Source organism: Molossus molossus, unplaced genomic scaffold (assembly GCF_014108415.1).
Source record: "Molossus molossus isolate mMolMol1 unplaced genomic scaffold, mMolMol1.p scaffold_m16_p_17, whole genome shotgun sequence".
NCBI classification, from domain to species: domain Eukaryota; kingdom Metazoa; phylum Chordata; class Mammalia; order Chiroptera; family Molossidae; genus Molossus; species Molossus molossus.
The window spans coordinates 21,463,843-21,486,239 of NW_023425352.1; the positions used below are offsets into that span (position 1 = coordinate 21,463,843).

General features: G+C 41.9%; 1 protein-coding gene and 1 pseudogene across 2 annotated transcripts in view; one reads left to right on the top strand and one right to left on the bottom strand.

Moving 5' to 3' along the window:
• CNNM2 (cyclin and CBS domain divalent metal cation transport mediator 2) overlaps positions 1-17,220 on the bottom strand; it is a 147,256-nt gene extending 130,036 nt beyond the window's left edge. For both annotated transcript variants that reach the window (XM_036265783.1, XM_036265784.1), the window contains exon 1: positions 15,419-17,220. In XM_036265783.1, the coding sequence (XP_036121676.1) occupies positions 15,419-17,039 (1,621 nt within the window). In that variant the 5' untranslated portion in view covers positions 17,040-17,220. The remainder of the gene's footprint in view (positions 1-15,418) is intronic.
• LOC118632627 lies at positions 9,013-9,718 on the top strand (annotated as a pseudogene).
• Positions 17,221-22,397: the final 5,177 nt, after the last annotated feature.

Below are 22,397 nucleotides of genomic sequence, written 5' to 3' on the forward strand. Positions count from 1 at the left end.
ACTCTATCTGTACAAAAAAATGGAAAAATATCCTCGGGTGAGGATAAAAAAAAAAAAAAAAAAAAAAAGAAAAACATACTTCCTCCCCTAAAACTCACCATCAAGATATGGTCATTACTAGTTAAGATGGTCATTACTAGTTAAGATTTTAGTAAATATTCTTCTCATTTTTGCAGGTAAATGTATGCACCCAGGAACAAGGAAATAAAAATGTTGAAGAAAAAAAACCTAAGCAGATGGCCCATACAATATTATACTATTTTACCTAATTGACTGCTTCTAGCAGAATCTAACCCCCTACCCCAACACCATGCCCCTAAAGCATAACCACTGCAACAAGAAAAATATCTCTATTCAGGAATCAACTCTATAGAGAGCAAATAATTTCCTCCCACACCTTAACTCAAGGAGGTACACTAGTAACTAAAGGAAACAAATCTTTTTTTTTTTTTTATCCTCACTTGACACTTTTCCATTTTTTGTTGGGATAGAGTGGGAGGGAAAGAGAAGAAGAGCGAGAGAGAGAAAGAAACATTGATGTTAAAGGGACACATCAAGTGGCTGCCTCCCGCACAGCCCTGACCCAATCAGGGCTGGGGAGAAACTGCAACCGAGGTATGTGCCTTTGGTGGGAACTGAACTGGGTCTCTCTGGACCACAGGCCGTAGCTCTACCGCTGAGCCAAACTGGCCAGGACTAAAGGAAACAAATCTTGAAGGATATGAGAGAGCATGTTGTCTTGTTCTAGCTGTTTTTAGCATCACCTCTTAAGACCTGCTCAAGTATTTCCATCTCTTGCATGATTCTCAAGAACCCCTAAACTCCATGCTGTTCTGCAGAGACTCCAAGTTGAGTCAACACGTTTTATGACTGCAAATGGGTAAAAAAAAAAAAAAAAAAAAAAAGCTGAGGCTTTGCCTCATTTGATGCCTTCAGTTTGCCTTTGCTAGCATGGGAAAACATTCTCCCTCTCAGATTACCAGACCTCCACACCACCCTGTACAAGGGGGTGCGTGTGCTCGTGCGCGCACACACATTTCATTTTATCTTTCTGGTTACCTGGTACCCAGAAACCTCCAGGAGTATATTGATGAAATGCACAGTGACTAAGAGTCAAGGTTTTTTTCTAGTCTCTGTAAAAATGAACCAAAGAACACCCTTCATAAAATGGCCTAGAAAAGAAAGGCACTACAAAACCATTTAGACATTAAGCAAACATGGTCTTTTCTGTGCTCATCTCCTAGCCAAAATCCTAAATCTGATACAAAGCCACTCTAAATATTAGATAGAAATCGATTATTAACTTTTAACCTCCCAAACTCTAGCCAACTATATTTTTGGTCTCTCTGATATGTTTCAAACAGCCTATTTCTTTTTTCCTATATCTAATTTCAGATAGACCTTACTCTTTCCTATCAAATTTCCCAAAGAAGGACACTCTCAACAACCAATACTGGGTGCTTCACTCCATATGAAAGTGGCAAGTGAAAATGCCTAAATTTTTAAAAAGAAAAAAAAAAAATCTACTACAATCAAATGAAACAAACATAAAATATCCCCCAAAAAACTCATGTTTTTAAAAAGCACTTTCCTATTTTAAGAACCATGTTACCAATAAATGAGTTCAGCAAGGTTGCAGGATATAAGATCAATATACAATAATCAATTATATTTCTATATACTAGCAATGAACAATTGGAAAATGAAATTAACAGTTCCATTTACAATAGCATTAAAAATAAATTTATTCCTAAATATTTTGTTTAACAAAAAGATTGCAAATACACTGAAAACTATAAAACACTGTTGAAGAAGATTAAAGGAGACCTAAAGATATGAAAAGACACCCCATAATAATGGATGAAAGATTTTATATTGTTAATTATGATACTCCCCGAATTAGTCTACAAATTCAATGCACTCTCTATCAAAATTCCAAATGCTTTTTTTTTTTTTTTTGCAAAAACAGACAAGAAAATCCATGAAAAATTCATACATAAATGCAAGGAATCCTGACAACCAAAACTATCATGAAAAAGAACAAAATAGGAAAATTCATACTTCCCAATTAAAAACTTACTACAAAGCTACAAGAACCAAAACAGTATGGTACTAGCATAAGAAAGACATTATATATATACACACACATACACATACATATATACACACATACACATATATGTGTACGTGTGTGTATATATATTTATCAGTATATATACTGACACATATACACATATATGTGTATCAGTAGAACAGAATTTAGAATCCAGAAATAAACCTTCATGTTTGCGGTCAATTGACTTCTAACAAGGATGCTAAGACCATTCAATGGGAAAAGAATAGTCTTTTCAACAAATGGTGCTGAACAATTTTATATCCACATGCAAAAGAATGAAGTTGGACCCCTACCTCATACTATATACAAAAATTAGCTCAAAATCGGACGTCTGGGTGATCTGGCTGTGACATTTGTCACCCAACTGATCACTAGGGTTGATTCAGCTGATCTAGCTGGCTAGTCAGGTATCCCCCTCCTCCCTCACCAATCCATGTGCATCCCTCCGGAAGCTGTGCGCTCAAAGAGGATGACCTTCCTCCCAGAGGAGAGGACTGGTCTTCGGTCAAGGGTATATAAGTAGCTGTGCTCCCCTGCGAGAACCTCCAAACAAGCTCTCCAAAATTAGCTCAAAATGGATTAAAGGCCTGGATGTAAGAGCTAAAACTATTAAAATATTTTTTTTAAAAAACTTAGGCATAAATCTTTGTGACCTTGAATTAGGAAATGGTTTCTTAGATATAACAATAAAAACAAAGCAACAACAACAATAAAGAGATAAACTAAACTTCACCAAAATTAAAAATTCTTCTACTTCAAAGGTTACTACCAAGAAAGTAAAAAGACAACTCACAGAATGAGAGAAAATACTGCAATTCATATATCTAATAAGCTACTAGTATCCAGAATGCATAAAGAACTGTTACAATTCAGTAATAAAAAGACAAAAGCCCAATTTAAAAATGGGCAAGGGATCTCAATAGACTTTTCTCAAATGCCTGGCCGGTGTGGCTCAATTGGTTGAGCATCGTCTCATGCAACCACAAGTCACTGGTTTGATTCTGGCCAGGGCACATGCCTGAGTTTTTGGCTCAATCCCCAGTAGAGGGCATGTAGGAGGCAACCTGTGGGATTGGTCAATGTTTCTCTCTTATCAATGTTTCTATCTCTTTCCTTCTCCCTTCTCTCTGAAATCAATAAAAAAAAAAAAAAAAAAAAAGCCCAACCAGTGTGGCTCAGTGGTTGAACGTAGACCCATGCACCAAGAGGCCTGACCAATTCGATTCCCAGTCACGGCACATACCCAGGTTGTGGGCCAAATCCCCAGTGGAGGGCATGCAGGAGGCAGCCAATTGATGTTCTCTCTCATCGATGTTTCTATCTCTCTCTCCCTCTCCCTTCCTCTCTCTCTAAAATCAATTTAAAAATTAAAAAAAAAAAAAGGTCACGGGTTCAATTCCCAGTCAGGGCACAGGCCCAGGCTGTGGGCTCTATCCCCAGTAGAGGGTGTGCAAAGGCAGCCCATCAATGTTACTCTTTCTCTCCCTCTCCCTCTAAAAAAAACCAAAAAAATTAATAAAATCGTAGTTTTTTAAAAAAGATATACATATGGCCAATAAGCACATGAAGAGATGCTCAACATTATTAGTCATTAAGAAAATGCAAATCAAAACCACAATGAGATACCACTTTCCACATACTAAGGTAAGCTATAATTAAAAGAATAAAGACAGTAACAAGAGCTGGCAAGGATAGGGAGAAATTGGAACCCTCATACATTGGTGGTTGGAATGTGAAATGGTTCAGCCATTTTAGAAGAGTTTGGCAGTTACCATGTGACCCAGCAATTCTACTCCTAGATATATATCCAAGAGAAATGAAAACATATGTCCACATAAAAACATGTAAACCAATATTCATAGCAGCATTATTAATAAAGGCCAAAATGTATGAACAGCCTAAATGTCCATTGACTGATTAATGAATAAACAAAATGTGGTATATTATATAATGGAATATTATTTGATTGTAAAAAGGAATGAAATACTAATTCATGCTATAACATGGGTAACCTTAAAACATTACATTAAGTTTGCCCTGGCCAGTTTGGCTCAGCGGTTAGAGCGTCGGCCTGCGGTCCGGAGAGACCCGGGTTCGGTTCCCGCTAAGGGCACGTACTTCGGTTGCAGTTTGTCCCCGGCCCTGGTTGGTCGTGCGGGTGGCAGCCACTCGATGTGTCCCTTCACGTCGATGTTTCTCTCTCTCTCTCCCTTCCTCTCTCTCCCTCCCACTCTATCTGTACAAAAAATGGAAAAATATCCTCAGGTGAGGAAAAAGAAAAACAAAAAAAAAAAACATTACATTAAGTTAAATAAGCCAGACACTGGCCCTGGCTGGGTAACTCAGCTGGTTAGAGTGTTGACTTGATACACCAAGGTTGTGGGTTCAATCCCTGGTGAGGGCACATACAAGAAGCAACCAATGATTGCGTAAATAAGTGTAACAACAAACAATGTTTCTCTTTCTCTCTAAAATCAATCAGTAAATTTTTAAAAATGTTTTAATAAGCCAGAAATAAAAGGCCATATTGGGTATTATTTCACTTACATGAAATGTCCAGAACAGGCAAATCCACAGAGACAGAAAGTAGATTATGTTTTCTAGGGACTATGCTGGAATGGGGAATGGAGAGTGACTGCGAATAGATACTGGGTTTCTTTTGGAGTAATAAAAATGTTCTGGAAGTAGACACAGTCATGGTTGCACAACCTTGTGAATACACTAAAAACCACCAAGTTCTACACTTTAAAAGAGAAAATTTTATGATATGTGAATTATAAAGAACCATTTACTTCAGCAATAAAATGCTCCTAAGGAGAAATGGAATAATATGCACTCCCTATATATGAGCAAAGGTTAGTTTTCCCAAGACCAGGACTCATAATGTTCTCAGCAGATTTGTACTTTTTCCAGGTATGTTATTGTACAAAGTTAACAACGTGATTTTTGCAAAGACTGGCTATGATAACCCTATCCTAACACACAAACTATTTTCACTTTTTCCAAGTTCCCTTTCAGTCCTTACACATGTATATTTTTACCTATCTATAATCCATGCAAAATAATCTTTATAAATTTTCCCATATTGCTACATGGCCTTCAAAATTATCATTAAAAAGTTGTAATTAGTTGACATCTATAATTTTCTTAATTCTTCCTCTTCTATGCCCTGCCTTGAAGTGTTAGATATTTCTTCCCAATGTTTCATTATATATAATGTTGCAACATACATACAACATGAAAAGCTAACACAGCTCTTTTCTTTCCTTTAATTATTTCCCTGAATAAAGATTTCCAGGGTATGCCTGGCTGGTGTGGCTCAGTGGATTGAGCATTATCCCATGAGAGGTCCCGGTGTGATTCCGTCAGGGCACATGCCCAGGTTGCCGGCTAGATCCCCAGTAGGGGGTGTGCAGGAAGCAGCTGATCAATGGTTCTCTGTCACATCAACGTTTCTGTCTCTCTCTCTCTCTAAAAAAAAAAAAAATTTCCAGCCCTGGCCGGTTTGGCTCAGCGGTTAGAGCATCAGCCTGCGGTCTGGAGAGACCCAGGTTTGGTTCCCACTAAGGGCACATACCTTGGTTGCAGTTTGTCCCTGGCCCCAGCCGGGGTCATGTGGTTGGCAGCCACTCGATGTGTCTCTCTCACATCGATGTTTCTCTCTGTCTTCCTCCCTTTCTCCCTCCCACTCTATCTAAAGATAAATGCAAAAAAAGTGTCCTTGGGTGAGGATAAAAACAAAACAAAACAAAATTTCCAGGGGGAAAAAATTAGTAAACCAAAGGACATTTTTTATGACTCCTGGCTGCCTTCCAAAAGTATTATAAATTTACATTGCCATAAGCAACAAAAAACTTGCTTTTTTTAAACATGACCATTTTTTATGCTTTTGATGTATTCAGTGTTAAAAGATTTTATCAAGGTAATTTGAGATCTTCCTTTAGACTTCGAACGTTGGTTATTCAAGGGCATGAGCCTGCTCTATTTGTCTTAAACTCTGTTGTTGTTTTCAGTCACTTATAGTTAAGGAAAATGAAGAATTTTTTAAAACTCGGTATTCTTCCTCTTAGGCGGATAGAGCATACAATCAATTGTTGTTTTCTTTAAAAATCTATATGCTTGTGGCCATCTTGTCAAGTAACAGCAACTGCTAGAAAAGTAACAGAGACTAAATTTCAATCACAATAAAAGAAAAATTCTACAATCATTAACTACTTGCAAGATTTCAGCGTCCATAACAACTATGAGCACAAGTGGCCCAAGGTGTCTGTCTTGACTAGCAATCTCTACAGAAAGACCAAGAACAATGAAGAGCCTATAGAATTATCAAGATAAAAATAATGGTTAACTGAGCACTAACTGCCAGGTACTATTAGAAGCATTTTTACATCCATTATCACATTAATTCAAACTAAGTATCCTATAAGTTAGAAAATATTCCATTTACTATGAAAAAAAAAAAAAAAACTGAGGCTTAATAAAGAAGGTAAGTTACTTTTCCAAAGTAGATCCAGAAAAGGGCACATTTTTCTTTTTTTTTTTAAATCCTCACTTGAGGATATTTTTCCATTTATCTTTAGATAGAGTGAGAGAGAGAGAGAGAGAGAGAGAGGGAGAGAAACATCGATGTGAGAGATACACATTGATTGGTTGGCTCCCAAATGACTCGGACCAGGACCAGGAACCAACCAAAGTGCAACTGAGGTACGTGCCCTTGACCAGAATCAAACCTATGACTCTTTGGTCCGCTGGCCTACACTCTAACCACTGAGTCAAACCAGCCAGGGAATACATTTTTCTTAATCTTTGCATTAGCAGGAGCTGTCCTCCCCATAGGATGTGAATTCAGAAAAAGAAACATTCCCACATATGTCTGATGCAGGGGGATATACAGTATGAAGAAATGAGGATCTCACCATCATTATAGCAGTATTCATGATCAATGGTAGCACTAACATAAAATAGGGGGAGGATTAGCTCCCCCATTATCTCATCAACCAACCCCTAAAACAGCCTAAAAAACATATCATCTACAGAAGGCTTATTAGTCCCTTAGGTCTTCCTTCCAAAGCCTGCCACCCCTATAGTCCCTCTAAACAGACATGCTGGAATTGCCAGTGGATGTGATGATGACAGAGTGCTTACTTCTACTGTCTCTCCTTTCCTGTGCTGGTAGGATTAGGGGTTCTTATTTGCTCATTCTGAGAAGAAGAAGATGCAAAGACAATACTAAATTAAATTGATCCTAGTTGTCCATTTCCATGTATTTAGTTTAACAAATATTCCCCATATGCCAAGCAAATCTTACAGAAGTTGAAGTTTACTACCAATAAAATACATGCATTTAGAGGAAAGGGTTCTTCAGAAATATGTACGCTACTTTATACATAACTAAAGTAAACATCTGAGTCCAGAGATTTATTCTTTTTTTTTTTTTTTATCCTCACCCGAGGACATTTTTCCATTTTTTGTTTAGATAGAGTAGGAGGGAGAGAGAGGAACAGAGAGAGAGAAACATCAACGTGAAAGGGACACATTGAGTGGCTGCCACCCACACAACCCAACCAGGGCCAGGAACAAACTGCAACCAAGGTACATGCCCTTAGCGGGAACCGAACCCAGGTCTCTGGACCGCAGGTCAATGCTCTAACCGCTGAGCCAAACCGGCCAGGGCCAGAGGTTTGTTCTTAAAAGCTTAAGTAGTTCAAGAGCAAACAGAACCATAAAATATTATGTTGAGTCAGTCTACTTTTTGGGTTTAACTTTGCTAAACCTAATTAAAATCAACTGGTCCCTCACAGTAGTTTGGAATGTTTCAGAATTTAAATAATTCTAGGGCCCTTTGTGAGAGGGGGCAGGTGGCAGGTAATCACCATGAAAACCAAGAGAAAAAGTAGAACAAGGTATTTTCCTGTTTCGTCCAGATCACATTCAGTCAGAGCCAATATTTAACTATGGTGTCTCCAGACCTACAAGGCTATCCTCAGGCTTCTGTGAGCCTATTAACACAAACAACCTCCAAAAATCAGACACGATTCTCTGGAAAAATTTAGGTTACATTACAAAAAGCCTGGAAAAAAGGCACATAGATTCATGAACAGGACACATGCCTCAAGTGCTTTGATGAATATTTCTGTGGAGCTCTCAGAGATTTGTATGTGAACAAAAATTACAAGAGCCAAAGAAGTTGCACCCCATAGTCCCAAATCCAATCTTCATTACTCTCATAGAAGAAACAACCAAAAATAAAACATGATTCAGGGATATCCAAAAGTGAACTCAAAAGAAATATCTGACATTTAACTACCAGAGGCTTCAAGAAATCTAAATATTTCCTAAAATACCCTCCTAGTCTGATCTTAGAGTAAAAAACTCAAAGTAAGCTAAATAAAACCAGCTCAGATTTACTATCTGTGTAACAAAATGCCTGTCAAAGATGTCTTGAATCCAGGATATCAAAAAAATTGACATCAAAATCACAAGAAAATCAATGGCAAACTGGAATATTTGCTTTTTCAATGACGCAGATCCATTTCAGTGATGCCGGGACCTTCAACTTGGGACCAGGAGGCCTGCTTGTTGGAGTGGCAAGAACTCCAGTCTAGTCAGTTCAAGGACATGGGTTCCAGTTTGGTTGATGCTACTAGCTAGGTGGGTAGCCCTAAGCAAGTCACTTAACATTTCCTCTTTCTCAGGGTTTACTTTCCTTATCGAAGAGGTTGACTAGACTAGTATTTCCTAAACTCACCTAATCATAAGAACTGCTTCAGGGTAACTGTTAACACTTTGGATTCCAAGCCCCATTCACAAGAGATTCTGGAATGTTCAGGAAGTCCCTGTGTGAGGCCTAGGACCTTAGGCTTAGTAAGTGATCTAAGTGAGAAGCCAGTAGCACCATGTTTTCTCCAGTGGGCATTGTTGGGGTCTCTGGCTGGGCTGTGAAGCTGCAATGGATCCAAGTTCAAAATATGACAACTTTGAAAGAAATTACCAGGTGACTAAAGTCAATCAAAAACATCCAGACTCTATAAAAATGGTAGCAGCAGCAAAATGTGCCCGAGCTAAGAGGAAGCTGAAAGCAGCTTGAGCATATGGAACAGGACCTTTGGCTCTGTATGAAAAGGCTGACGTCAAGGTGCCTGAAGACAAGAAGAAACCATCAGTGTCGTCAGACAGAGGGCTTTGCGGGGCTATCCATTCTTTGGTTGCTAAACAGATGAAAAGTGAGGTGGCTACACTCACAGCAGCCAGGAGAAAAAGGTAAGATTGTTGAAATTGGTGATAAAATTGGGGGTATACTTCATAGCACTCATTCTGACCAGTTTGTGTTGACTTTCAAAGAAGTGGGGAAAAAATTCCCTTCTTTTGGAGATGCATCAGTCATGGTCCTGGAATTACTAAATTCTGGATATGAATTTGGTTAAGGATCTATCAGCTTTAATTGATTCAGGTCTGTCATCTCCTACAAAACTGAAGAAAAGCCCATCTTTCCCCTTAATACCATTCATTGCAGATGCTGACAGCATAAGTACCTAGGCTGACGTTGATGCTGACATGCTGCAGATTTACCAGGAACACAATCTAGCCAACACCATCAACTAAGAAATCCACCACAAAGCAGTCGATTGAAACACCTTCAGTACTGCAGTTTTGGATTAATGAAAATCAAGTTTCATCCTTAGACAAAGAGGTAAAGGAGGAAAACTCAACCAGCTGATTTTGACTTTAGTTTACTGCTGTCCTGGTCAGAAGAAATTATTGGTCTGCTGTTTAAATTACTAAGAACAGCAAGATAATTGTAAAGTATCCTACAATAAACAACTGACAGTAAGAAAAAAAGTGCCCTGGCTGGTTTGGCTCAGAGGTGAGAGCATCAGCCCGCTGACCAAAGAGTTGCAGGTTCAATTCCAGTCAAGGGCACGTACCTTGGTTGCGGTTTGTCCAGGGCCCTGGTCAGGGTTGTGCAGGAGGCAGCCAGTCGATGTGTGTGTGTGTCTCTCTCTCTCCTTCTCTCCCTCTTCCTTCCTCCCTCCCTCCCACTCTACCTGAAGATAAAAAGAAAAATATCCTCGGGTGATGATTATAAAAACTAATAAAAAAAGAAAAAAAGTGATCCAAGTAATTATCATCTGGTAAGTTTTGCAAACACTGAGCTAGGTGATCCTCAAGCTGTCTGTCCTTCCAGCTCTAATTCTATATTATGTGGATATTTCATGAGGATATTCTAAAAACATGCACAATTATAACAGTTAACATGTGTTATTGGACAAAATCAATAAATATATGAGATCATTGAAACAAATATGCCCATCCCCCAATCCCCAACCCTGTCCATACCTTAAACACCAATACAAACATCCTTCTAGATACTGGGCAAATGGAACACTTTATTTGGTGGGGGGAAAAATTTTTTAATATTAAACTCTCAGCACATTAATATGGAAAGACTTGTGTTATAGGAAGAGAGAACTGTATACCTAATATTTTAAGTGAAAACTATATTGCTTTCTTCCCTTGAAGAGAACAACATTATCTGGTGATTCCACCTGTTCCTAGCTAAGAAAAAGCTAGAAAACTGGCTAAGTCCCTAGCAGCTATAAAATAGCATGCTCTGTAATACTGGAATGCAAATGTTACAAAGCTAAAAGTAAACAACAAAAGCAAAAGAACAATAACTACTTACCAATGCTTCAAATTCAAATGTGGAAACAACTAGGTGGCTAAGAGTCCCCAACCTTTTGTTAGGAAGGTTTGATCAGGTAAATGAGAACCTCTAGATAGTTTTCTGCACACAAAGGTAGCAATCTTTAATTTAGCTTTTCCTATACTATTTTGCTGTAGACCATTTCTCTAAAATTTTCATAATCTTCTAGTGGGATTTACTTATATTCTCTTATTTAAATTTATAAGCAACAAAACAAAAAGAGCCTGACTGCATGGAGCACAGAGGGGCAGAGCTGCAAAGGATGCTCAGGAGAGACCAAATATCATATAGGTGGTTACAAAACATGTAAATAAAGTCAAGATTAAAACACAAAACTGATTTTGAGTTACCCTTGAAACACAAACAGATAAGAAACTAAGAGAAGCCTGGCCGGGGTGGCTCAGTGGATTGAGCGTTGTCCCATGCACCAAGAGGTCACCAGTTCGATTCCTAGTCAGAGCACATGCCCAGGTTACCAGCTCCATCTCTGGTGGGGGACATGCAAGAGGCAGCCAATGTTTCTATCTATCTCTGTCTCTCTCTCCCCCTACCTCTCTCTCTAAAAATCAATAAATTTTTAAATGTTTATTTAAAAAAAGAGAAAGAAACTAAGAGTAAAACATTACTACATACTTTAGCTATTAGGAAAACAGTGCAGAGTAGCCCACTACAGCAGTACATACTAGTACATTAGGTTAGTATAAAACATGTTCAAAATGAATCTTGATGCTTATCATGGAAACATTATTGAGTTAGAGTTAGGACCACACAGACCAAAAAGTGATTTGCTTTCATGGCAAAAGTGGGGACACCAACTGTTATGTACTGTATCACAGAAGCATTGAGTTTAAAACCAGATATATGTTTAGCCCTGGCCAGTTTGGCTCAGTGGTTGAGCGTCGGCCTGCGGACCAGAGAGTCCCGGGTTCGGTCCCTGCTAGGGGCACGTACCACAATAAATAAATAAAGTCAGATATATGTTTAAATACATTTCTGGGTCGGTTGCCAAACAAGCTCTAAGGCAATGTTTTGACCAAACCTCACCTTCAATTAAAATAGAAATGTAAAATTAGGATCCAGGAAGACAGCATAATAGCGTGGTTAAGAGCACACGGTTTGCTGTCACACAGACCTGAATTAAAACCCCAAATCAACAAATTACTGTGTGACCTTGAACAAGTCATTTAACTTAAGTCTCGATTTCCTCATTTGTAAAATGCAGATAATGCTTCACTCAGCTATTAGGAAATTTAAACGAGGTGATTTCATGTAAAGCATTCAGCCCAGTACCTGGCAGAGTAAATAAGTAAGCACTAATAATAAGCTAACTGCAAAATTAGCATGATTACTGTCTTCCAACTCAACTAAAGCTAAGAGTTTCCTGATAGCCATACAAAGGTTCTAATCATTAGAAAAAAAGACATTCACATATACTTATATAAAGGTACCTTTTCATTTCTTTACACATTATGGAAACTTTCCCCCTCCTTAGTAAAGAATACATCAGACTAATGATGTACAACTAAATAAAGGAGAGGCTTCAATGTAGACATTCTTAATTAGAAAGGGTAATTTTCAATGAGATCTAGATTCATGATCTAACCAGTCTGGGGGAGTTAATAGTTGGTATTGTAAGGAGAAAGAGGGAAAGAAGAATTAAAAGCCTTCAAACCAACCCACACACCATTGTTCAATAGAGAAAAACATTGTTTCATAATTGAATTATAGAAAATGTAGAAGCAAAAAATCAGGTTAAATATTTTAACTCATACACACTTGTTAGTAAGGTTAGAGTGACCAAACGCATCAAAAAAAGATCATGAGCCCTGGCCTGTCTGGCTCAGCAGTTAGAGTGTCAGCCTGTGGTCCAGAGAGACCCGGGGTTCAGTTCCCGCTAAGGGCATGTACCGTGGATGCAGTTTGTTCCTGACCATGGTTGGGTCATGCGGAAGGCAGCTACTTGATGTGTCCTTTTCACATCGATGTTTCTCTCTCTCTCTCCCTCCCACTCTATCTGAACAAAAAATGGAAAAATGTCCTCGGGTGAGGATAAAAAACAAAAAAAAAATCATGAAAAGGAAGTGAAAACTCAATTATTCCCAGAGTTTAAGTAACATCCACCCACTCTATCCTCTTAAGATCATGGCTCAAATTTCCCATTTGCAACTGTCTTGGCCTACTCTTTCAAGCATGCCACTAGCTTGAATGTACCTTTAACTTGTACTGTCTCCTTAGCAAGTACATCACTTTGGTTAAGAACAAAAATAAAGCCCTGGCCGGTTTGGCTCAGTGGTTAGAGCGTCGGCCTGCGGTCCTGAGAGACCCGGGTTCGGTTCCCGCTGAGGGCGCGTACCTCGGTTGCAGTTTGTCCCCGGCCCTGGTCGGTTGTGCGGGTGGCAGCCACTCGATGTGTCCCTTTCACATCGATGTTTCTCTCTCTCTCTCTCTCTGTTCCTCTCTCTCCCTCCCACTCTACCTGAACAAAAAATGGAAAAATGTCCTCGGGTGAGGATCAAAAAAAAAAAAAAAGAACAAAAATAAAATCTTGTGCATTATTATTTTTCTATAATTCAAGAAAAAATATTCCTATTTCAATTTCTTAAAGGATATATTTCAAAAGTATTCTGAGAGGTAATTTGTAGGGAGGTGGAGTTCCTCATTAGAATAAATCAGTCATAGGAAAATTGTTCAAGGACAACCAAAACCAAATTTTTAAAAATGCAAATTTTGAAATTTTGAGTTAGGAGCAGGATTAATCAGTCGTGAGGTACAGAACTAAATTCTCAAAGAAAAAACAACATTAGTGAATTAAATGCTTCTGCAGGGAGTATACACTGCTTATCAATCCATCAAATGTGCAAAAATTCTGAATAACAAAAAAAACAGAGAATAAATTATCTGTATCAATATTGGGAAATTTAGCAACAGAAAGCAAATAAAGTATTTCATAGGCATTTTCAAGCATTCAAAAATATCTTCCCTTCCTGTATTACAGATATTACTGCAAAATGAAAGAAGAGACTGGTTAGATGGTCTAATTAACAACTCAGCAGTGAAAGAATAATGACATGGCCAAAAGAAGCTCTGTCACCTAGAGATAATGGACATTTTATTTTTACTGTTTAAGAACCCAGAAGACTCTCCTTCTGCTTTTAAATGCAAATTACCAATCTCAGAAGCACATTCTGCTCTATTCCTTTATCTGGAAATTACTGAAATGTGATCCTGTTCCAGAGAGGACACCATTCAGGCAGGAAAATGGAATTAGGACAACCACTCACTCTGTAAGTATGTTGAGATCATCACATACAGGGAGCTGTCACTCTTACACATGGTCTTTTTCAGTGGAGAGACCACCATCTGTGATCAAAATTCTATTTGAAGAAGAAAACTTAAATTTGAAGACTATCAGGTCTTTAAGGTTTATAGACATTTTAATATGTGAATATCGCACTAGAATCTTAGCAATTTAAAAACTCGACATCCCTGTGTTTTCAAATAACACAAGCTATTTACTGGAAACTTTTTAAAGGCAGAATTTCAGTCATAGTAGTATGAGTTTCTATTTAGCTGTACATTACATGGTAAAAGAAATAAAAAAATATCACAGTGCAAGAAAGGTGAGCACCTCAGACTTCACTTCTCTTCCCTGTTAAAATTCCCTGGAACAATGGATGCTGACTTGGAACCATACTGCAATTTCACGTGCCAGGTGATCAAGGTTAAAAAGAACACTTTTACACCAAAAAAATTCAAGGAATGAATAAGCTATAATAGAGGAATTCATCCCATTGTTCAAGGTTCAAGTTTTCTGCCAAAACCACACATGGTTTAGGAAATTTTATTTGTTGTCAGGTAAATATAAACAAATATTGAGGAACCCTACACAAGTTATAGCCTCATAAAACGTTAACTTACCTCTAGTCTTTCCAAGTTACATATTAATAAAGAACTTTAGTGTTTTTAAAACCCTCTTTTCTAGCTAAGGCAAGTCACATCCAAATGAGCGAATTTTTTTTTTTTTTTTTTTTTTGGTGATACTGGTTCATTCCATCCCCTACCATCAAAGGCTGACCTCAATCTTCCCCCACAGGACACCCTTAACCAGAAACAGTAGCTACTGAAAATTCACTTCCAATCTCTGAAACGTCAGTGAATGTTTAAGGGGGAGGAAAGGGATTGTATTGGGTTTAGAAAAGCTATTTAAATGTTTTCCAAATGCCTACGATTAGTACATGTCAACCAAATGGCAGAGCATGGCATTAGCCCCCCCGCCCCCTTTCATCTACCCACTCAGAACCCCGGCAATGAATGCAGCAGAGCACTCAAGACCAGAGAGCCGGAAAAGTATCATGCACAGAAAATAGTAAGCCTGCATTTTTGATATGGGAAAAAGCAAGTGAGGGCAGTCTTGTGCTTTTAAAGAACCTAGAAGCGCTTACTAGTTCAACCCATCCCCCAAATCCTCGCCACCCTTTCAACTTTGCAATTAAAAGAGAGAAGAAATTCCGGTCAACTCGCCTTGGGGGGTTGGTCAGAGGGTTGGAGGATGGAGAGAGGAAAAGAGCAAGCCAATGAAAGATACCAAAATTTCCCACCTTTCTTAAATTCTTCCAGCATAGCGTCCAACTTGGTGTCATTGAAAACAAAGTGCAAGGGGTGGTTATAAAATTTAGTGATGGTTTTCAAGGGAGTACAGTCATCTGGATCCACGAAGGCCAAGTCTTTGACAAAGAGGAGGTCCACGATGTTGGAGCGCTCCCCCTCGAACACTGGAATGCGAGTGTAGCCACTCTCCATGATCTCCGACATGGTGTTGAAGTCCAGAATGGCTTCACCGGTGATCATGAAGCAGTCCCGGAGGGGAGTCATCACGTCCTCCACCGTCTTGGTGCGGAGCTCCAGCGCTCCTTGGATGATGTTCAGCTCCTCCTTAACCAGGTCATTGTAGGGGTCTGTGACCCGGAGCATCTCCAGCAGTTTTTCCCGGTTATAAACTGTGCCTATCTCCTGGCCCAGGACGCAGTCCAGCAGCTTGCTGACTGGGTAGGAAGCGGGGAAGGTCATCATCATGAAAAACTTGGTGAGGAAGATGGTGTTGGCTCCTACAGCCAGGCCATGTCGGGAGCAGATGGCCTGGGGCACTATCTCCCCGAAGATGACGATGCCTATGGTGGAGACCACCACGGCCACCAGGCCTGAGCCGGCGATGTCGTCGAGCAGGATGGTGAGCGTGGTGTTGACCAGCACGTTGCCCAGCAGCAGCGAGCACAGCAGGTAGTTGCCCTGCCTGCGCACGGGCTCGATGCGCTTGGCATAATTCTTCTCCTTCTCGGTACCGCAGTTCTGCACGATGCGCAGCTCCATCGGGTCCAGGGCCATGAGCCCCAGGTTGAGGCCGCTAAACATGCCCGATAGGCACAGGAGCAGCGAAATAAAGATCACCTGCAGCCAGAAGGGCAACAGGAACTTTTTCTCCTCGCCCACGATCATTTTGGTGTCCTCGCCGTCATGGTAAATCCAGGTGGTCTCAGCCCACGGGGGCGGCGGGAGACCGGCCACACCGGAGCCGCCCTTGCCCCCGACGGTGCCACCCGCGGACCCCGGGCCGCCGGCGCCCAGGGCTGGCGTGGACAGCGATGTGCACAGGTAATAGGACTTGCTCTTCTCCATTTTGCGCAGCGGTTTTATCTCGATCTCAATGATGCCCGACGTACGGCGGTTGAGAATGATATGGGGCAAGATGATGATATCTGATGTGCGGATGCCGCAGCGCTGGGGGCCGCTGTCCGGCTCTGGCGGCACGGGGCCCCCCAGCCCTCGCTCGCCAGGGCTGTGGCGCCGCCGCTCATGCTCGGTGAAGGCGATGCGGGACCACGTCTCGTTGTTGATGTTCTGCCCGTACACCCGCAGCTTGACCCGAGTCCGCTCGCTCACCCGCAGCGCCCCCCCTTCCATGAACGACACGTCGTTGGTGTCCTCCAGCCGTAACCCGATGATCACCGTCTCCTCGTTCTCGCCCGCCGCGGCGCAGCCTCCCGCACCGCAGCAGCAGCTCAGCAATAGCAGCGGCAGCAGCCGTTCCGCTGCCGCTTGCAGTACCCCCCGGCCGCGGGCGCTGAGGCTGCGGCGCGCCGCCATCTTCCAAGTGGGCAGTGCGGCGGATGCCTGCCCGCCCGCCATCTTTACTTCGGGTTCACAAGAGCCACAGCCAATCATAGGGTGGCTGCTCCAGCTGCGGCTTCATCCTTGCCACCCGGCGGCGCGAGTGCAAGCACCGGCCGCTGAATGAAACTGCAACGGAGCGTCTGCACCCACTGCTCGGCAGTCCGCCTCCCTGACTGACACTGACTCGGCCTGGGCCAGCTAAGGAACCTGGAGGTTCGCGGGTGGGGAAAGAGGGAGGAGAGAGCGCCAGCCGCTACCACGAGAGGCAGGCCAACCAGCCAGTCACGAGCGGGCGCCCGCACTCCCAGCCAGGGGGCTGGAATGGGGGCGTGGTCGTGAGCGGAGCCGCGGACCAATGGCAAGGTAAGTGGGTGGGGAGACGAGGGCCACGATCCTCATCAGCACGCCAAGTTTCCTACTGAAAGGCGCGTGACTCTTGTGTATGTGCAAGGAAAGGAGGTGTGGCCAGCCGGGCCCGAGAGCCAGTCACAGATGAGAGCTGTACAAAGGGGCGGAGCCTCCCGTCCGACTGCCAATGAAAAGGGGTGGTCCACGAGTTCGCGGTTCCCTGAGAAGCCTCGGTAGTAGAACCCGGTACTTGGTTTGGCCCAGTTGGACTGAAGTCGTGCAGCTGCAGTCAGCCGGTGTCTCGCTGCACCGCATTGAGAGCTCCCCAGTGCTAGTGCCGGTGAAGAGAGAGTTGCGCCTTCATGCCCCTGGAGCCCACTAGGCACGACCTAAGATGCACATTAGTCTAAAATGTAGCCGGGGCTTCGGCCGCATCCCCCTCCTCTAGTCGTGCGCGCCGCTCCATCCGAGACAGGCGGCAGTCAGCAGTCGGATGGCTCCAGCACCGCACCGACCAGCTTTCCTGCAGCCTCTCTCGCTTCTCCCTCAAGGACGCGCGCACTCTGCAGCTCCCGGTCAATTGACGCCACCTGCCGGCCGCCTGGGTGCTCTGCAATGCCTTTCATGTGTGCCCCAAACCCCAAAGGGTGTGCGGAACACGGGATTAGAGTTGAGCATTTCCCCTATTTTACAGATCATAAGAATCTATCCATATTCTTGCTGAAAGTATATATCCCATGGACCCCATTTCACGATTACTGAAAGTGTAGGACCCAGGAGTCTATTTCTTTTTTTTCTTTTTTTTTTAATCCTCACCCAAGGACATTTTTCCAGAATGGGAGGGGAGAGAGAGAGAGAGAAACATCCATGTGAAAGGAACACGGAGTGGTTGCCACCCGCTCGACCCAACCAGGGCCGGGACAAACTGCAATCAAGGTATGTGCCCTTAGCGGGAACCGAACTTGAGTCTCTCTGGACCACAGGCCACCACTCCAACCGTTGAACCAAACTGGCCAAGGGCCCAGGAGTCTTTTTCTAACAGGCACCGGGCAAGTTTGAGAAATGGGAGGTGGCCAACATTCTAAGCAGACACATGAAGGCTCTTTTTTTTTTAATTGATTTCAGAGATAAGGGAGAAGGGGAGAAAGAGAGAAACATCAGTCATTTGCCTCCCACACACACCATGACCAGGGACTAAACCCGAAACCTGGGCATGTGCCCTAAAGGGGAATCAAGTCAGCAACCTTTCAGTGCAAGGGGCAACACTCAACCAACTGAGCCACACCAACCAGAGCTGAAGGCTCATTCTTACATTGACCAAACACACCTAGGTTCTGCATTTGCGCAGGAGAAAAAAAATCCTAAAGACCTAGCTCCGTAGGATTCCGAAGCCAATTGCATCTGGAGGAGATAAAATGGTGCCAGGGTAACTAACAAATTGATCTTTTTCTTGCAACTTTAACATCTAAAAGATAATTACTTCCTTTTTTCCCCCCCTGTATTCTGTAAGCACATTCTCATCCCTTTTTGTAAACCAGTCAAACATTTCTGATGAATTTCTGGTAAGGATGATTGCAATGGCCTTCTAACTGTTCTCTCCTCTTCTACACCTGCCCCCTTCCCTTCTCAACCCAGCAGCCAGTGGCCTTGTTGAATCAGATGCTGTTTGCTTCCTTGTTTGAAATTCTCTGGACTTCCCATCTCATCATAGTAAAAGCTACAGTACCTACATTATCCAACAAGGCTCTAAAGCTACCTCCTTTTACTTCTCTGACTTCATCACCTGCTGCTCTAGCAGGACCCTCCTAGCTGTTTCTTTCCAGGATGCTCCCTGGGAGTCTGTGCATTTGCTGTTGTTTCCTGTGCCTGGGACTCTATTCCCCCACATGTTAACATAGCCCCTCAATTCATCTCTTTCAAGATTACTCAAAGGCCACCTTTATTGTTGTTATTGTTTTCTAATTGATTTTTAGTGAGAAAGGAAGGGGGGGGGAGAGAGAGAGAGAGAGAGAGAGACATCGATTGGTTGACTCCCATACATGCCCCCGATCAGGATCCAAACCACAACCTGGGTGTGTGCCCTGACCGGGAATCAAACCCGCTACCCTTTGGTACAGGGGATGACATTCCAACCAACTGAGCCACTCTGGCCATGGCCCAAAGCCACCTTTTTTAAACTTGTAAACAAACACCCCCTGTCCTCCATCTCTGCTTTATTTTCCTTAATTTAGTTTATTGTCTGTCTTCTTCCACTAGAACTTGAGCATTCTGTAGGCAAGGATTTTGTCTATTTTGTTCACTGCTATATTATCAGGGCTCATGACAGTGGTAGATGTTCAAAACAATATGTGCAGAGTATTAAAGAAATGAAAGAATTTTTATTCTGATTATTTTTAAAATATCCCAATTCTAGCTTCTAGCTTCCCCACCCCCAATTCTCATACTGCCGCATTAAAAAATAAGTTCAGATGAAAAAAATGGATTCACAGACTTGTCATGCATTTATACAAGGAGCATTATTGAATGTTAGAAGGAAAAAAGTTGAGCTTTTTAAGAATAGCTGACAAAGGTTAAAGATAGATATGGTCCTTCTAAGTCAGCTGATTGAAAATGAAACTGTTTGACTTCATAAAAAGTGTGAGTACAAGTGTGTTTAAGGGAGCTAAGAGGAGAAATAGGATTAAAAGCTCTCAAATGCTGAATATACACTTTTGGAATGAGAGTGTGGAGAATATGGTATATGCGTAACCAATGGACAGAGACAACAATGCTGGGGGAGTGGGGGCGGGGTGAGGAGGAGGTTGTCTGGGAAGGGGAGAGAAACATCTGTAACAAAAATAAATTAATAAAAATTGAAAAAAAACAAAAAGAGTGTGGAGAATGCCCTGGCCAGTTTGGCTCAGCAGTTAGAGCATCGGCTCCGTTGACCAAAGAGTCTTGGGTTCAATTCCGGTCAAGGGCACATACCTCAGTTTTGGTTCATCCCCAGCCCTGATCTGGGTCATGCAAGATGCAACCAATCGATGGGTCTCTCTCACATTGATGTTTCTCTCTCTCTTCTTCCCTCCCACTCTATCTGTAGATAAATAGAAAAATATCGTCTGATGAGGATTTTTTAAAAAGAGTGTGGAGAATGGGGTGGGAGAGAGTTTGCCAAACCTACAGACATTTCCTATGCATTTTAGAGAACCCTAGAATGTCAGAAAAGTGTGGTATTCAGCAATTTAGAAGCAAGTTTGAAATTTAGGGCTTCATAACAAAAACATCAGAAAGGACATTTCACAATATAATTTACAATATAAAATAAACCAACTCAAACTCATACATGGGATTGCTGAGTGATGTTTATACTGGGTAAGGGTGTCATATTTGTCATGTATACCTAAGAAATTTTTCCTTAGCAAAAGGGATCTTCCTTCAAGTTTGGAGGCTATTAAGCTGAAGAAGTGACCTTCTCTTTAGTGAGGAGCTGCTGGTGCAGGCTTATCATGACTTGCGGGGACTTCCAATCTGTCCATCTAGATGAATGGAGAACAAGGGCAACATTTGCTTCTAGGGATCACTTTTTAAATCTGGAAGAAAATAAATACAACAAAAACCTGAATTCTGAACATATTTCACCTACAAAAGGCCCAAGATTGCTAAATAGTTGCTACAGATGTCTAATCTTAGGTAGGTTCTGACTTTGACCTTAAGCAAGTCATGTAGGTGAAGCCAGAACCTCCTAGCAAACACCTTACCTAACATTCTCTCTAAATCTCTCTTCCCTAACCCTCTCTTGCCGGAATCCTTTACTGGATACTAAAGGGAAAAGTGCTGGTCTGACTGTTGTGGCTCAGTGGTTGAGCGCTGACCCATGCACCAAAAGGTCACCGGTTTGATTCCTGGTCAGGGCACATACCCAGGTTGTGGGCCAAATTCCCAGTGGAGGGCATACAGGAGGCGGCCAATGGATGTTCTCTCTCAATGACGTTTGTTTGTTTGGGGGGGTTTTTTTGCATTTATCTTCAGAGCGGGAGGGGGGGGCAAGAGAGAGAGAGAAAAACATTGATATGAGAGAAACACATCAACTGGCTGCCACCCACACGACCCCAACCGAGGCCAGGGACAAACTGCAACCCAGCTACGTGCTCCTAGTGGGAACCGAATCTGGGACTCTCTGGTCCTCAGGCCGACGCTCTAACCGCTGAGTCAAATCGGCCAAGGCTCATCGATGTTTTTATCTCTCCCTCTCACTTCCTCTCTCTCTAAAATTAATAAAGGAAAAAAAAAATTATAAAGGGAAGAGTGCTATTCAATTTACTCATCTGCAAGGATAAGCTCCCATGTCCACCGTTCAGGGATCTGGGAATGCACTGCCTCCAGACCTAAAAGTCTTTTAGAGCATGATTTTAAAGATTGCAAGTAAAGCCCTGGCCGGTTGGCTCAGCAGTTAGAGCGTCGGCCTGCAGTCCAGAGAGACCCGGGTTCGGTTCCTGCTAAGAGCACATACCTCGGTTGCACTTTGTCCCCGGCCCTGGTTGGTCATGCAAGTGGCAGCCACTCGATGTGTCCCTTTCACATCGATGTTTCTCTCTCTTTTCCTCTCTTTCCCTTTCACTCTATCCGAACAAAAAAATGTCCTTGGGTGAGGATAAAAAAAATGTTTTAAAATAAACTCTACATCTTATTTCTCACCCTAATTATTTTTTCTCCTTTATTCACTCAATCATTCAATATATATTATATAAAATATATATCAACTAATGTGTTTTATATCTATAGTGTATCTAATAAATTTCAAGCACTGTACTAGGCATTATAGAGCTGTTGCTATGAATCAGCTGTTGCCCCCAAAACGTAACCCCCAGTAAGAGGGTTAGGAAATATACTAAATAACTACATAATATAAGATAGAACATCAGATGCCTTAAAGAGAAGTACAAATAAAGTGGAGAAATTGAAAGTTTTATGGTCTTTGAGTTGTTCCTTGACAAATATGTAGATGTAAAAGCTATTCCAAGAAGACTGTCTTAGTCTGCTTGAACTGCCATAACAAAATACCATAGGCTGAGTGGCTTA